The sequence below is a fragment of the Drosophila gunungcola genome, unplaced genomic scaffold (genome assembly GCF_025200985.1).
Source record: "Drosophila gunungcola strain Sukarami unplaced genomic scaffold, Dgunungcola_SK_2 000029F, whole genome shotgun sequence".
Lineage (NCBI taxonomy): Eukaryota > Metazoa > Arthropoda > Insecta > Diptera > Drosophilidae > Drosophila > Drosophila gunungcola.
In genome coordinates this window covers 687,330-705,768 of record NW_026453207.1, presented here as the reverse complement: position 1 = coordinate 705,768, position 18,439 = coordinate 687,330, and the positions used below count along the sequence as shown (strand labels likewise).

Here is an 18,439-nt window from a genome sequence, read left to right as displayed (position 1 = left end):
TCAAGCTTTTAATTGCGTTTTATGAAAAGAATTTTCCACCTTGAATTTTATATCGCCAAAATTTCTGCAACAACTTAGATTTTTTTAATTTACTTTCATATCACTCTGCCGTGTCTTAATCTTTATGTGTTAACGCACAGTAGTTTTAATTGTTCTTGAGTTTTATATTCCCGGACGAGCCCCCAATAATTTGTAGGGTATTACAAATTAGTTATTATTTATTTATTTCGGGTAAAGTTTACAAGAGTTTATTTATTTAAATTAAGTTTCACGACTTTCGCACTCTATGGAGACCATGACCTTCCTTCGACAAATCTTCGCAACCGACTGATTTATGGCGCAATTTCTTGGTATGGGCCTTTCAGGGAAGAGAGTGATGGCGATAGATCAGCCTGATTAAAAGGGATGGAATGCTGCTTGCGAATCTGGCTGATGACATCAATTGCATTTATTGTGAAATTCAAAACAGTGTGTCCCCATATCAATTACGAATAGAGGGCAACTAAATCTACTAAGTATCCCTATCCCACAATCGGCCATCCTGCATCTTCATTCGCCCCTGAATGAACCCCATTTTTTCATATATTCTGAGGCTGTTGTAGTATGTTTTGGCCCCTCCTGGTTGCCTTCTTTCTGTACCTCATAACGTTCAAGCTTTTCCAAAACTTCTTCTGATCCCGTCGATTTTGTTGGATAAAGCCAAACAAATTTGGAAAAGCCATCAACGACCGCCAAAATATGATTATATTTCTTCTTTGTATCAGTTATAGGTCCAACGTGGTCGATATGATACGTTCCAAGAGGCTCTCTAGCCTTGTCAATGGGATTGAGCAACCTTTTTTTTTTTTCCTCGCTTAGATTCAATGATCAGACATTCGACGCATCCTTTGACTACTCTTTCGACTTTTGGCTGGATTTCAGGGATATAATAACTCTTTTTTAAAATATCACGAGTCTTTTTGATACCGAAGTGTCCGTCCTTATGTGAAATGCTTATGATTTCCTCTTCCATTGAGTCAGGAACAACCAGTAATTCGTTTTCTGTGTCTTTGTAAAGAATATTATTCTTTAAAAAGAAGTCTTCATATACGTCATTGCTGCTCAATACGGATTTAACAGCTCTAATCCAGTTGTCGTTGTTTTCTGCCTTTAACAATCATGACTTTTGTGGAGTCTGTGATTAAAAAACATGACATTCGGCTCAATGCATCCACGTGCCTCATTTTGGTTCCAGCTCTGTGCTCCACTTTGAACTCCCATTCTTGGAATGACATGGCCCTATCTTGCAACTCGCGGTGGCAGGTCGTCTTTTTTAATCGTCATTGCAAAAGCGTTGCAGTCGGTGATCACTGTAAATCGCTTTTCGAGCAGGTAGACTCTCCACTTTTTCAGCGCGTTTATAATCGCTAAAACCTCAAGCTCGTAGGAACTGTACTTTTCCTCAGAAGCATTCGTCTTTCGACTCATGAATTCTATTGGGTGAAACTGTTGATCCTCTGAGTCCCTATGCATTAAAACGCCGCCAAAGCTATTCTTTCTTGCATCTGTATGCACTTCAGTTTCTGATAGCGGATCGAACAGTTTGAGTACTGGTGCTGATACTAGCAGTTGCTTCAGAGAGTTGAAGGAAACTACGCCTTCCTCAGTCAACGTTAAATTCCTTTCGTTTTTTCTACTATTTTTCTCTCGCATCAAGTCGCTCAATGGTTTTGCTGCTAAGGCATAATCTTTTATTAATCGGCGCATGTAAGATGTCAGACCCAAGTAACGCTGCAAAGCTTGTCTGCTTTGAGGAATTGGAAAATTGACGACCGCTTTTATTTTCTCGTTAGTTGGTGTTTTGGTTCCGTTCTCAATAGTGTAACCTAGAAAATTGATCTTGTTCTTCAAAATTTGCGCTTTTTCCCATTTGATGCGTAATCCAGCTTTTGAAGCTACTTTCAAAAGTATGAGTGCAATTGAATGAGCAAACAAGTATATTTTTAAAATAGGATGATAGAGTTCAAGTCAATTCATTTAAAAGTTTTTGAGTTTTGTTTTTTTGCCTTTCTTGTGTAAAACAAGAAAGAAAGCAAACTTCGGCAAGCCGAAGTTCATATACCCTTGCAGCTGTTTCAAAAACTTAATACTCTTGGAAACGTTACAATTATGATTTACTTGTATGTATGTTTAAAAACATTGAAGCTATAATGATTTGCAGCTTAAGTATTCGATAGTTCCTATGGCAGCTATACGATTGCTCCTATGGGAGCTATATGCTATAGTCGTCCGATTTTGATAAAATTTAAACCGTAATTCTGAAATATTTAACCATTACTATATTTTAAAGAACTAAAAAAAAAATTAAAAAAAAAACATTAAAGTTATATTTTTTTTAAATTTATTTTTATTATTGTTCCTATGGGAGCTATATGCTATAGTCGTCCGATTTTGATGAAATTTAAACCGTTATTCTGAAATATTTAACCATTACTATATCTCGAAGAACTAAAAAAAACTTAAAAAACAGCAAAGCTATAATTTTTTTTTATATATTTTTCCGATTGTTCCTATGGAACCTAAATGCTAAAGTCGTCCGATCCGGCTCGATCCGACTTATATACTATCTGCAATAGAAAGACAACTTTTGGGAAAGTTTCATACAGATAGCTTTAAAACAGAGAGACTAGTTTGCGTAGAAACGTACGGACAGACGGACAGGGCTAGATCGACTCTCCTAGTGATGCTGATCAAAAATATATATACTTTATAGGGTCGGAGATGTCTCCTTCACTGCGTTGCAAAGTTTTGACTGAAATTATAATACCCTCTGCAAGGGTATAAAAAGTGAGTGATAGAGTACAGAGTGAAAATGAGTGGAAGTCAATAGAGTTTTTAAGTCAAGTAAGTGAGTAAATCCTAATTGTTAAATGAATTATTAAAAAAGCATTCACCAATTTCCTTGGAAATTTAAAAGCCTTGCCAAAAGTATTATGATAATGGTCTTGTGTAAGATTTAACCCTTACAATCGCAGAAAATGGCCTTGCGAGTTCCTAAGAACATGTGGTGTAGTCAATATATCTTCGGTACCGCAACTACATGACATTCAAAAACTTGCGGTCCATCGAAACAATTTTTGGTGGAGAACACTGAAAATCGACTCTTTAGAAATAATTTCCCGCTCCACATGGCTCTTAAGAAGTCGCGACCCTTCGAAGAATTTTTCTCGCCAAAAATCCAAACTTCTGTGTATAAACGTTGCCATGCTACGGTAACCAATTGGATTTTAAAAAACTTGCAGTCAAGTGCAGTCTTCACGATTAGCCCCAAACTTGGTTGTTTTGATATACTGCCCCGCTATCTCTAAAGTATTCGCAGTCCATCGGTCCAGTAAATTAGAACCAATTAAGCCACTTTTCGAATGTTACAGCCGGAGACACTGGCAACTTGAGGGAAAACAGGAAAACATGGAACATGTTATAGGTTACTGCCCCATCCTTCACGAGATACGTCTTCTTCATGAATCAGACCGCATGAAGTTCCGCTGGGTTCGAAGACATCTCTATCACGTGGACCAATCAGCTTCATGCTTTCGTTTCTTGAATCGCCGAATTCGTGCTAAATTTAATCACCTATTGGTGCCATTTTAAAAGAAACCACTATTTTCCGGGACGCTAATGTTTTTCTGTAAGTTCGATTTCTGTTTTTCTTTTCTACCTATTTTATGTAAGAACCTAATGTTCTTTGTAATAAGCTCAGCTTCACAATTCACAATACATATTAAGGAATACGTGGTGCTTTACTTGTGTGGTTGGTGCTTTAGTGCTTTAGATAAAATAAAAAAAATATTGTTCCATTTGATAAATATTCAATTTGGAAGTTCAGAGTAAGGAGCTTATTGGAAGAGAGTGATTTGTTAATGGTGATTGATAAAGATATAAAAGAAGTGACAGATGAAATGAGAAAGGCAGAAAGAAGTTGTTGGAGGAGATCTATTTTTATAATTATAAGTTTTGAATTTGAATTTAACGTAACTGAATTATGTAGCAACCACACACGGTTGCATTTAATAATTTACTGCATAACATTCTGTAAACTTAAGTCATATTTAATTTTAGCGCGGAAGCGCAGCTCACTTTGCTTTTGTATATTACGCTAACAACACATGTATTGCGAAATTCCACATCAGAACACAACACGAGACGCAGAGCATAATCAATCGCTCATGGATGACGGAAAGTAGCAAGTTAGCTGCTACATTAATGGCTACCGTGACAGGACTAGGAATAAGCAGAAGTATTCGTTCATTTTCCTCATTCGAGCGTCATTTGTTTGCATGAGTCTCTGATTATTAATTACGTGCGGCTTATGGTGGCAGTTGTATGTGAATAAGCTAAATAAGCTTTCAGCTTGAGTGGACTACTCGCACCAACACGAAGGTGGTACATTCATCGACATCAAGACGGATACATACACTGGGCTCACCCTAACCTGAAACCCAGCGTGGGAGCTTTGGTAAAACCAGTTGGCCACAAGCTAAACAGTCTTCTAGCTCGTGTGGAGTACTCGCACCATATCAAAGGTGTTACATTCATCGACATCATCACGGAAACATATAGAGGGCTCAGCCTTACCTCAAATCCAACGTGGCCGAGAACATTCGGAAAACAGGAGAGCATCAACGGCTGCCCCAGCTGAGGAACGCAATCATCTCAAATCATCTATAAACTTATCATTAACCCTGTAGCTTGTGGAGTAGATATCAGCATTTCACTCCAATCATAAAGGCTACACGTGGAATTCAACATCACACACACCATCTCACGCATACGCAAGTATAAATTCTCATTCATATTAAAGCAATTCCTATATACTCGGCGTTACCGAGCTTATCGTTATAACACACACATTCTGCGTCGGTTACGGCAATATTAGGCATGGGAAAAGAAGAAGAATTTAAGAACCGGGGCAAAACTAACACATCTCAGATCACAAAGAAACACCATCGAACGCCATATAGAAAACATACATAGCAAAGTCATAGCTGATGGAGCTAATGAAGAAATTCCAGTTCTCGAGTGTAGGCTGCAAATTCTATAATCGCACTATCGATAGTTGTGTCAGATTTAAACTCAAATTGAATCTCTAAGGTGTACTGATAACAATCGGGCAGAAATAGATGAACCTTTCATAGCAGCTAGAGTTAGCATCACATCATTTATCCAGTCAAGACAACGTCAATGCCCTGCAGATCAAAGCGTCTTCGAAACAACGTTGGCTGGATCTCACCATACCAGGTTGCCAAAGCAGAAGCTTCCCAGCTTTGATGGCAAATACTCTCAGTTTAAGCGGTTCAACACTTCTTTCAATAATTTAGTTCACAATGACTCTTCCCTCGCGCAAATGCATAAGTTTAATTATTTACCAGGCTGCTTATCTGGTCCAGCGCTGGAAGTAGTTCAGGCATTTCAGATTTCGGAAGATAACTATCCAAAGGTTTTAGAGCGGTTGAAGTCAAGGTACGACAACTCATACTCATATTTCTGGACTGCATCTCTAGTTTATTCGCGCTTCCAACTCTATCGGAGCCCGATCCTTCAAAATTACAGCATCTCGTCGACAAAGCTTCAGCCATTCGCGGTTCTCTATTATTATTGGGGAGGGCAGAGGACATTATGAATAACGTTATGATTCATGTGATTTTATCAAATGTGGACAGCCAAACAAATGTGGGATAGGGATACTTAGTAGATTTAGTTGCCCTCTATTCGTAGTTGGTATGGGGACACACTGTTTTGAATTTCACAATAAATGCAATTGATGTCATCAGCCAGATTCGCAAGCCGCATTCCATCCCTTTTTTATCAGGTTGATCTATCGCCGTCACTCTCTTCCCTAAAGGCCCATACCAAGAAATTGCGCAATAAGTCAGGCGGTTGCGAAGATTTGTCGAAGGAAGATCATGGTCTCCATAGAGTGCGAAAGTCGTGAAACTTAATTTGTTCATTTTTAATTATTTAAACTCTTGTAAACTTTACCCGGAATAAATAAATAATAACTAATTTGTAATACCCTACAAATTATTGGGGGCTCGTCCGGGATATAAAACTCAAGAACAATTAAAACTACTGTGCGTTAACACATAAAGATCAAGACACGGCAGACTGATGTGAAAGTAAATTAAAAAGCGAAAACCCGAAGAAAATCTAAGTTGTTGCAGACATTTTGACGATATAAAATTCAATGTGGCAAATTCTTTTCTTAAAACGCAATTAAGTGCTTGAGTGTGTGCGAACAGTGTGAATACACGGATTCACAGAGTGCAAAAGAAAAATACGCAGCAACCAAAAGATGATGAAATCGATGCAAAACTTCGAAGACGATTTGCTGAGCTTGTAAAATTTTTTTTGATGAGGCGATCGCAGGTGACGACGAACTAAGCGATTACCTGTACGAGGATCAAGCAAAGTAATCCTAGCAACGACGGCGAAGGATTCGCATTAAAAAGAGAACGTATTGGATAGTCAAATCCAATTGGGTGCGTAACGAAGACAAAAGAGCAGAGCTTTGACGACATCGTTGAAGAGAACGAGTTGCAGTAGAAGAGAACGAACTGGACTGGAGGAGCTGGCAAGAGGACAAGAAGAGAACGTATTGGATAGTCAAATCCAATTGGGTGCGGTGAGCGACAGGAAGATTCAATATAAAATTCTTATTGGAAAATCTTTTGATCGAATTTGTTTAACGTAAATTAAATATTTTCTGTGTTAAATTGAATTTTGGAAATCCATTTGTAAACGGCTTAGACGCATTACCATGGATGCTAAAACGATCTTAGAAATGACTGTTCCCCTGCTTAGAGCAAAGTGTTCCGAGTTGGGATTGGAAACAAATGGGAGAAAGGGTGCTTTGCAGGATCGCTTGCTTGATCATTTTGGGGTGGATGTAGGCGGCGATGCAGATGAGGATGCTGTAAGCGTCAGTGGTTCATCCAATTACCAAGAAGCGATTCCACCAAGTAGCTCAAGATTTACTTTACGCGATATTCAGGACAGTGTGTCTTCTTTTTCGGGCTCCGAACAAGAGGACGTCAATCACTGGCTGTCCGAATTCGATGATGTGGCTATTACGGTAGGCTGGGATAGTTTGCAGAAGTTTTTTTATGCCAAACAGCTTTTGCTTGGAGCAGCCAAGCTTTACATCAGAAGCATAAGCGTTGTTAGGGGTTGGAACGAGCTAAAAGAAGCATTGAAGGAAGAATTTGGGAAAAAATTATGTTCGGCGGAGATTCATAAGATATTGCGGCAGAGGCAGAAGCAGAAGCAGCCAAAAGAACATGCGTCTTTACAGTCTCGATGAGGAAAGTTTGGTTTCATACTTCGTAGATGGTATACCAGATAGCAAAGTAAACAAGGCAGGGCTGTATCGCGCAAAATCCATTAGGGAACTGAAGGACGAAATATATATTTACGAGAAGATGAAGGGTAAGGGAAATATAAAAGAAAATGTTAACAAGGAAGCGGCAAAAACGAGAAAGGACACATCTCGAAACAATGTCAAGAGAATAAATCAAAAGCTTGCGTTAAGTATGAGCCGGCTAATGTGCTAGAAGTTAAAGCTGCGAAGGGCTTAATTTACAAAATGCTGAAAGTAAAGGACGTGACATTTGTAGCCATGATTGACTCAGGATGCGATTTGTGCTTGATGAGAGTCTGAAGCTTAAACCTGTAATTAAACGCCTGAGAGGTATTGGCAAGAGCAAGTTGGTAACAACAGGATCTTTTGACGTCGACCTCGAATCAGACGATGTATGCTTTTTGGTGACTTTTCATGTGGCCATACAGCGTGAACTGGAGTATGCTGCGATTGTAGGAAACGATGTTCTGCTATCCGTCGACCTCAAATGGAGTCACCTCAAATGGAGTCAAATTTATATCGAAAGAGAGAGAGTTCGCATCTACATTTAAAGGTATGTGTGTCACTGAGATCGTCGAGGAAACTTCTGTTTAAGACAAAGTTGACTTGTCTCACCTGGATAAGAGTCAAAAACTAAAGGTAGAGCAGCTTGTTACAGGGTATAAGCCGGTAAAATCAATTGATTCACCTGTGAGCATGAAAATTGTTTTGGAAGACGACAATCCAGTTTATCAGCGCCCAAGACGCACATCGTATGAGAACAAGTGCTTTATTGAGAAGCAAGTGCAGGAATGGCTGGCAGAAGGAATTATTGTGTCCAGCTCCTCAGAGTATGCATCACCAGTTGTACTAGTTGCAAAAAAGGACGGATCCAGAAGATTTTGCTGTGATTACCGACGACTAAATCAAAAAATCAAGAAAGACAATTTTCCGATGAGTTTAATTGACGACGTTCTCGACAGGTTGCAAGGATCAAAAATATCTACTACTCTGGACATGATGAACGGATTCTTTCATGTACCGATTGACGAACAATCCAGGAAGTTTACAGTGTTCGTGACGCAAAACGGGCAGTACGAATTCACGCATGTACCGTTTGGTATCTCAAACTCTCCTGCTGTATTCTGCCGATACCTAACAGCTACATTGAGGGATCTCATACAAAGTCAATCTATAGTAGTATACATGGACGACATAATCGTGCCAAGTAAGGACGAAAACGAGGGTCTGCTGGCGTTGGAAAAAGTTTTGAAAGTAGCTTCAAAAGCTGGATTACGCATCAAATGGGAAAAAGCGCAAATTTTGAAGAGTAAGATCAATTTTCTAGGTTACACTATTAAGAACGGATCCATAGCACCAACTAACGAGAAAATAAAAGCGGTCGTCAATTTTCCAATTCCTCAAAGCAGACAAGCTTTGCAGCGTTACTTGGGTCTGACATCTTCCAAGCGCCGATTTATAAAAGATTATGCCTTAGCATCAAAATCATTGAGCGACTTGCTGCGAGAGAAAAATAGTAGAAAAAACGAAAGGAATTTAACGTTGACTGAGGAAGGCGTAGTTTCCTTCAACTCTCTGAAGCAACTGCTAGTATCAGCACCAGTACTCAAACTGTTCGATCCGCTATCAGAAACTGAAGTGCATACAGATGCAAGAAAGAATAGCTTTGGCGGCGTTTTAATGCATAGGGACTCAGAGGATCAACAGTTTCACCCAATAGAATTCATGAGTCGAAAGACGAATGCTTCTGAGGAAAAGTACAGTTCCTACGAGCTTGAGGTTTTAGCGATTGTAAACGCGCTGAAAAAGTGGAGAGTCTACCTGCTCGGAAAGCGATTTACAGTGAAGACGACCTGCCACCGCGAGTTGCAAGATGGGCCATGTCATTGCAAGAATTGGAGTTCAAAGTGGAGCACAGAGCTGGAACCAAAATGAGGCACGTGGATGCATTGAGCCGAATGTCATGTTTTTTAATCACAGACTCCACAAAGTCACGATTGTTAAAGGCAGAAAACAACGACAACTGGATTAGAGCTGTTAAATCCGTATTGAGCAGCAATGACGTATATGAAGACTTCTTTTTAAAGAATAATATTCTTTACAAAGACACAGTAAACGAATTACTGGTTGTTCCTGACTCAATGGAAGAGGAAATCATAAGCATTTCACATAAGGAAAAGACTCGTGATATTTTAAAAAAGAGTTATTATATCCAGCCAAAAGTAGAAAGAGTAGTCAAAGGATGCGTCGAATGTCTGATCATTGAATCCAAGCGAGGAAAAAAAAAGAGGGGTTGTTCAATCCCATTGACAAGGCTAGAGAGCCTCTTGGAACGTATCATATCGACCACGTTGGGCCTATAACTGATACAAAGAAGAAATATAATCATATTTTGGCGGTCGTTGATGGCTTTTCCAAATTTGTTTGGCTTTATCCAACAAAATCGACTGGATCAGAAGAAGTTTTGGAAAAGCTTGAAAAGCATGCAGCAGTCTTCGGCAACCCTCGCCGAATTGTTACTGACAAGGGTACTGCATTCACTTCTGGACTGTTTAAAGAGTACTGCAGCCGCGAAAGAGTTCAACTACTTCACATCACCACCGGCATGCCTAGAGGTAACGGTCAAGTGGAAAGAATCCACAAAATTGTCATACCCATGTTGAGCAAGATGTAGACAGAGTTCAACAGATAATAAACAGCAGTCCACCTCGAACTACCAAGTATAGTCCTTTTAATTTTGACTGGACTCGATATGCGGAAAAAAGACGATGATTTGAGAAAACTATTTGAAGACTTAGGTATAGAAGAGTTAAATGACGTGCGAGAAGAGATACGTGAAAAAGCTCAGGAAAACATAGAAAAAGTGCAGCAAGAAAACAGAAAGAACTTTAATGAGAAAAGAAAGGTTGAAACTGATTATGCTATAGGGGAATTAGTAGCAATTAAGAGGACACAGTACGGCACTGGTATGAAACTTCGCCCTAAATTTTTTGGCCCGTACAAAATTACACAAAAACTTAATCACGGACGTTATGAGGTACAGAAAGAAGGCAACCAGGAGGGCCCAAAACATATTACAACAGCCGCAGAATATATGAAAAAATGGTGTTCATTCAGGGGCGAATGAAGATGCAGGATGGCCGATTGTGGGATAGGGATACTTAGTAGATTTAGTTGCCCTCTATTCGTAGTTGGTATGGGGACACACTGTTTTGAATTTCACAATAAATGCAATTGATGTCATCAGCCAGATTCGCAAGCCGCATTCCAACCCTTTTTTATCAGGTTGATCTATCGCCGTCACTCTCTTCCCTAAAGGCCCATACCAAGAAATTGCGCAATAAGTCAGTCGGTTGCGAAGATTTGTCGAAGGAAGATCATGGTCTCCACAGAGTGCGAAAGTCGTGAAACTTAATTTGTTTAGTTTTAATTAAATAAACTTTTGTAAACTTTACCCGGAATAAATAAATAATAACTAATTTGTAATACCCAACACAAATACAACGAACAACAAACATTCGAGCAATTACCGTCTTGGGGTGAATGTTGCAACGCTTTAATTCGTAGATGCCAGGTTCTCGAATGTCAAAATGGTGACGTTAAGAAGTGCGATCAAAGGGATCAAAAACTCAAGTCTAAAACACATCTATCTCAAATTTCATTCGTTACAACAAACGTTGATTGTTTTTATTGTAATTCAAGCGCACACTTCATCAGTAGCTGAAAAGTATTTGCAGACTCAGTAATTCAACAACGACAAGAGTTGGCCAAGCAGGCGTTTGCTTTAATTGTCTTCGAAATTCTTATCAGATCAAGGACTGACGATCTAAGTCTAGATCCAAAATCTGTCGCAGTTCACATCATACACTACTTCACCAACTCCAACCAGAGCGTATATCAGCATCAAACATAAATCATATCGAGGGGCAAGTCACGAATCACGCGAATCTTTAAAATTTAACAAGACACGATCCAAGGCCACACAATAATGTCACAAATTGTGACAAATTAGACTCCTGTTCCGAAGTTAATTTCATAACAGAGGAAACATCAAAGCGTCTTCAACTAGACAGGTCTCATGTACAACAAGAAGTTAGTGGAATTGCTGAAGTCAGACAAAAGATGCATTATACCGTGTTCGCAACTATAAAATCGCATACCTGTCCATTTGAATGGTTTTCAACGTTCTCAACAATCAAAACTATTTGTGCGAAACAGCCTGAAGAATCAGTTTATGTTCCAAACTGGAAATTACCAGAAGGCTTGATCCTAGCAGACCCTCAATTTCATGTTTCGTCAAAATCGATCTTCTTATCAATACGGAAGGTTTCTTTGAAGCGATTCGAAAAGGAAAGATTAGTCTAGGAGAAAACTTACCAAGTTTAGTAAACACAGCGTTTGGTTGGTTGTAGGTGGCAACATAGCGGTAGGAAAACCTACACAGCCTCACTCTACACGTTAACCAATTTGGGGAAATCAAAGAGTGTAAAATGGGCAAAGGCATTCTCACTGAACAAGAAAAACAATGCGCGAATACTTTCTTCAAACATTCTTAAATCAAGAGGAGGGTCGAATACAAGTCAGACTTCCATTCAAGGACACCCCTGATAAACTAGGAAATTCATACGATCAGGCTCTTAAAAGATTCATGTTGTTGGAAAGGAGACTCAACAAAAATCCCCAACTAAAACAGTCATATGTAAATTTTATGGAAGAATATCTCGCACTATGACATATGTCACAAACTGAAAGCGTGGATCGTGCTAAGCCTCACTTTTACATTCCGCATCTTTGCGTCTTACGGCCGGAGAGCCTTTCAACAAACCTGCGCGTGGTTTTTGACGCATCTGCCAAAACCACCTCTGGAAAGTCGCTCAACGATATTCTTTTGGTAGGTCCCACAACACAAGCAGACCTCATAACATAACACTTTTAAAGTTTCGTCTTAATAAATACGCTCTAACAGGAGACATTGCTAAAATGTATAGGCAGTTTTCTGTTCACGAGTAAGATAGAAATTTTCAATTAATTCTCTGGCGAGGAGATTCAACTAACGAAATAAAAACTTACAAGTTAAATACCGTAACGTAAGGCATGTCAGCTGCTCCGTTCCTAGCCATACGAGCTTTACGTTACAGCGCAGAAATCAATGGAAAGGACTGCCCACTCGGTGCGTCGGTGCTGCATAGCGATTTGTATGTGGACGATGTATTAACTGGCGCAGTTACCTTAACCGAATTAATGGAAACAAAGGAACAGCTTACCAAAATATTGGGTAGGGCTAGATTACAACTCGCAAAGCTTAGCAGCAATTCAAAGGACATAGTCGAAAGATCCCAAGATGAAATATTCATAGAACTCAATGATCAGGAATTCATAAAGACCCTTGGAGTAGCATGGAAGCCAATCGCCGATGTGTTTGTGTTCCATCCTAAGGTTGTATCCGATGCTCCAGTTACTAGGAGGTCGGTGCCATCAGCGAGTGCTCGAATTTTCGACATATTAGGGCTTATAAGTCCTATTATAATACGTGCTAAAATATTTCTTCAAGATCTCACACTGAGAAACCTACCATGGGATACATACATCAACGAAAAACAACTCGCCATGTGGACCGAAATCACCGATAATCTTCGTTTGAAATCCACGCCTTTGCGGACGAGTCCGAGCGGGCGTACGGTTGCTGTTTATACATTCGTGTCCAGAACGAAACGAAAATTGGGATCAATCTTCTGATGGCCAAGTCTAAGGTTGCACCAATCCGCCCACAGTCATTGCCCAAGTTGGAGCTATGCGCTGCGTTGCTATTGAGCAGAACGTGGCGAAAAATTGCAGGATTGCTAAAACCTTATCTCTCAACTGTATACTTCTGGACGGACTCAACTATTGTCCTTCGTTGGATGACAATGCACTCTTCACAATTACACAACAGTTCATCATACATAAAAATAGTTCGGATTCTCGCTTATGTCTACAGAGCTATCAACAACGTTCCAGCAGCTAAGCACTTAAAAGGAAAGGGCGTCACACACATTCCTGCGCGCGAAATGGAACAAACACTTTGGAAAACTTATCTCACATTCAAAGGAACGTGTATCCGTCTGAAATTCTTGCGTAAAGAAAAGGAAAGCCTCTGCAGCCAAGTTTGCAAATGCTTACACCTTTTTTACAGGAGACTACATCTGGAATCCTTATAATGAGGGTAGGAGGAAGACTTACCATTTGACTCCAAGTATCCAGCCATTTTACCAAAGCATCATAGGTTTGTGTATTTTTTAATTGAATATCTTTATCGCTCAAATCATCATGCTGGTCCTAAGGCACTGCTAGCAATCTTGCGTCATAGATTGTGGATAATTAACGTCAGAGCTGTAATTTAAAAACTTGTTAGAAACTGTATCCATTGCTTTAATTATAAGCCCCAGTTGATAAAGTAAGTCATGGGAGATTTACCAGCCGATAGGTTAAGGCAAAATCAACCATTTTTGATTTCGGGCGTAGACTTCTGCGGCCCATTTTTCACAAGCATTCCATTTCGGTGAAATTTGGAAAGCCGCAGTCAAATCAACGAAGACTTTGGTATTAAAAACGGTTTCAAATGCTAACTTAACTCTAGAAGAGCTTCAGAAGTGGAGGCTATTCTCAACTCAAGGCCAATAGCTCCCGCATCTGATGACCCGAATGACGATGAGCCAGTCACTCGAGCTCATCTGATAATTGGTTGAAGCTTACTAGCAGCACCTGACGAAAGACTCTTCAACGCCATGGAACCAAAAGGAATGCGCTACCTCGATCGTTGGCAAAGGGTTGCTTACCTCAAGCAACAATTCTGGCGCCTTTGACATAGGGACTACATACGCAGCCTTCAGCGACGAACCAAGTTGTCATTGTTCAATGGCTCCTTGCAAGAGTGACCAATGTTATCACTGGACGAGACGGAGACGTGCGCGTCGCCGATTTGAAAACTTCAAAGGGTACTATGAGGCGTCCGATTCATAAACTCGCTCTCCTCCCCGCAGCCTAATCTTAAAGAATGGTTCTTTAACGGGAGGAGAATGTTGGAGGAAATCTATTTTTATAATTATAAGTTTTGAATTTGAATTTAACGTAACTGAATTATGTAGCAACCACACACAGTTGCATTTAATATTTTACCAACACTGCGCCACGCATAACATTCAGTAAACTTAAGTCATATTTAATTTTAGCGAGGAAACGCAGCTTACTTTGCTTTTGTATATTACGCTTACAACACAGCAGCAAAATTTGAAGATAAATTAAAACACATGTATTGCGAAAATACACATCAGAAAACAACACGAGACTCAGAGCATTGCTCATGGATGACGGAAAGTAGCCAGTTAGATGCTACAGAAGTGCTAAAAGCATTATAACAGAATACTTGAGTGATTCGTTTCTTGCGTTTGTGAACAAGGAAGATAGTGCCAAAAAAATATTTGAAAAGCTGGATTCTATTCTTTCTTTCATTGCGAAAGCAACTACATCTTTGCTAAATCACTTTCGTTTCTTTAAGAATATTGTAACTCAACTTATACCTTCAGGGGCCAAGCTAGAAGAAATGGATCAAGTTTCCCATTTACTACTAACTCTTACATCAAGTTATGATGGTGTTATAACAGCAATAGAGACTCTGTCGGAAGATAATTTAACCTTAGCTTTGTAAACACACGACTGCTTGATCAGGAAAATAAATTGAAAAGTGCAAGCTTAAGTATGCTAAAGTTTTACAGGCTACTAAAAATAAATATCAATAAAAATAAATTTGTACACAAAAAGGGAAAGGAACAATTTAAGACCTATTTTAAACAAAGGTCAAAATGTTTTCACTGTGTAAAACGTGGTCATTTGAAAAAGGATTGTTTTCTGTTAAAGAGGCAAATAGGATATGAAAAAGGAAAATAAAAACAGAGCCAGATAGCAACAACAGCTCAGTAAGAACGAGGTTTCGCATCCATGATGAGGCAAGCTAATGATACATTTTCAAGTAAAGTAGAATTTATAATAGATTCAGGGGCATCAGACCACATAGTAAATGGCATCACTTTGTTTTCGGAATATGAGAAGTTAGATATAAATATAACAATTGAAATTGCAAAGTGCGGAACATATAAGAGCTAAAAGGAGTGGTAAATCTCAGCAGCTCTGGGCGGAAAATAATGCTGCAAAATGTTCTATTTTGCGAGGACATTCCGCACAACTTCTGTCTGTCAAAAAAAAAGATGCAGGATGCAGGCATGACAATCGAATTTAACCCAAATGGCATAAGGGTTACGAAGAATGGTAACTTAGTATTCGAAGGATTGTGTGAGTATAATGCACCAGTAATATATTTTCAATTAAAAAGTAAAATTTACATATCAAGTTGTGTAAATTAGCGATTGTGAAATGAGAGGTTAGCCATATTAGTGGAGGACAATTTTTAGAAATTAAACGAAATGGATTGTTTAAAGATGCTAAAATTTTAAATCAAGATTTATGTGAAGTTTGGATAAATGGCAAACAATCTACTTTCAAATTTGCAGAATTTAAAACTAAAGAGAATATCCAGGGGGCACTCTTTGTACTCCATTCCGATGTGTGTGGTCCATAATACCAGCAACAATTGATAACAAGAATTATTACGTTGTCTTTGTTGATCAATACACACATTAATGTGTAACATATTTTTTTGAGTGAATTTTGCGTCAAAAAGGCATAAGCTATCACTTAACGGTTCCTCACACTCCACAATTGAATGGTGTGTCAGAACGGATAATTATAACAATCACGGTGAAAGCTGCTCAATGATCAACAGTTCTAAACTGAATAAAACTTTTTGGGGTGAAGCTGTTTTAACAGCAACGTATTTAATTAACAGATCCCCAAGTAGAGCGTTGCAAAATGTAAAGAAAACACCGTATGAAATGTGTCATAATATGAAATATTTAAAAATATTTGGTTCAACAGTGTATGCACTTAATAAAGTTCGAAAACGTAAGTTTGATGCGAAATCAATCAAAACAATACTTGTTGGATTCGATCCAAATGGTTATAAATCGTGGAAAGCAGTGCAGAGGAAGTTTATGACAGGAAGGGTCGTTGTAGTGGATGAAGTAAATATGCTTGAGTCAAGAACTGTACATAAAAAAGATTAAAAATACTGTTTCTGAAGATACAGAAAAAGAAGAGTCAGTTTTTCTATGAGAGGAAAAACACGAATCTGATATTTCAGAGGAGGTACAAGTTATTAAAAATTCCACAAATCAAGGAAGTGCCGATCCAGTTATTGAAGCTGGTGATAAAGTAAATGAAATTAGACGTATTGAAAGAATGAAGGGTAAACCGAAATTATCATATAGATTTTTGGAAAAATGTCTTATGAATACTCAAATCTGTCAAAATGATATTCCTAATTCTTTTGAAATAATTAAATTTCGTGATGACAGAAATGTAAGGGAAAAAGCCTTACAAAATGAACTTGACTCTCATTTTGAAAATAATACTTGGTATATTGTACAAAAGCCTAAAGACAAAAATATAGTAGATTGTAAATGGGTATTTAATATAAAACATGAAGAGTGTGGCAATTTATTTAATATAAAGCCAGGCTTGTGGCGAAAGGGTTACTCAAGAATACATGACAGATTACAATGAGACGCTTGCACCAGTTGCACGAATTTCAAGTTTTAGGTTTTTATTAGCACTTTCAAATCAATATGACTTATTGGTCCATAATATAGACGTCAAACCTGACATTTGACATTTTATAGGTATAAAAGTTGTCAGAATAGATTGGGAGTTACATCTTAGTCAATCAGTATATATTAACAATGTTTCAAAAAATTTAATATGATAAACTGTAATCCTGTTAGCACACCTCTTCCAAGCAAACTAAACAACGAGGCTTTGCAATCTGAACAGTCTTGTGATGCACCATGTAGAAATTTAATAGGCTGTTTGTTGATCATCATGTTGTGTGCACGTCCTGATTTGAGTACATCAATAAACATTTTAAGTCGATATACACATATCAATAATAAAGGGTTATGGCAATGTCTTAAGGTATCTAAAAGGTACAACTGATTTAAAGCTGACAGCTCAATTCATCACCATTAGAGGCCGACTGGGACTGTCTGTCTAATTGAAGACACCAAATATTAATATCTTACAAAAAAAAAATTAATTGAATTGTTAATGAAATTGAACTAAAATAATTTGGAAAACATATTTTTGTATAGCATCTAAGATGATTATGAATCTAATGTGTAATGATCTGGATGGGTTTTACTGGGATTCCCCATTCCATTGCAGTAAATGCTGGATCAAATAATTATCCCCGGAAGAATGAAAAGAACATGAAAAGAAAATAAGAATAGTAAATGCGCACGCTTCTTTTAGAAAACAATGTAACTTTAAGGAGGCGTGTTGAAAATAACAAAAGTTACACTGTTAAATGTTTATGTAATAAACAGAATTGCGTAATGTTAAATCGGAACTGGTATCGATTAATAGTTCGATTCCAAGTTCCATGATCATTTGTCCAACGCTGATTCTCTCCCCTGAAGTTGGTCGATTTCTGACATTGAGTGCGCATACCTGAAATTAAAAGTGAAGTCTAAAAGTGAAATTAAAATGTCTGATTATTTATTGTCTGGTTGAAACACCTAAAGTAATGAATATATTATTTAACATTTTTCTATAGAATATACTTGATTTTGTTTTGTATCCGACTGTTTTTATGGGAACTGTATGATATAGTCGTTCGATCCGGCCCGTTCCGACTTGTGTTCTACTTGCTAAGAAAAGAAAAAATTTTGTAAACTTTCAACTTAAATTAAAATACCCTTTGCACATAGAATAAAATGAAATTTCTAGCAAGATTTGATTGACACCACTGTATCTGACATCGAAAATTTAACAATGAACATGATATTGTTGTTAATCATAATAATAATAATAATAATAATATTTCATATTTTTCTTTATAGAACCTAAAAAATCAAATAATGACCACAAATCTTTGGGTTGAGCAGGTAAGTAACG

General features: G+C 38.1%; 1 protein-coding gene across 8 annotated transcripts in view; it reads left to right on the top strand.

Annotated features, from left to right (window-relative positions):
- Positions 1-18,439, top strand: part of LOC128263947 (acetylcholine receptor subunit alpha-like) — a 609,051-nt gene that overhangs the window by 101,053 nt on the left and 489,559 nt on the right. For all 8 annotated transcript variants that reach the window (XM_052999220.1, XM_052999224.1, XM_052999228.1 and 5 more), the window contains one exon: positions 18,385-18,429. In XM_052999220.1, the coding sequence (XP_052855180.1) occupies positions 18,385-18,429 (45 nt within the window). The remainder of the gene's footprint in view (positions 1-18,384; positions 18,430-18,439) is intronic.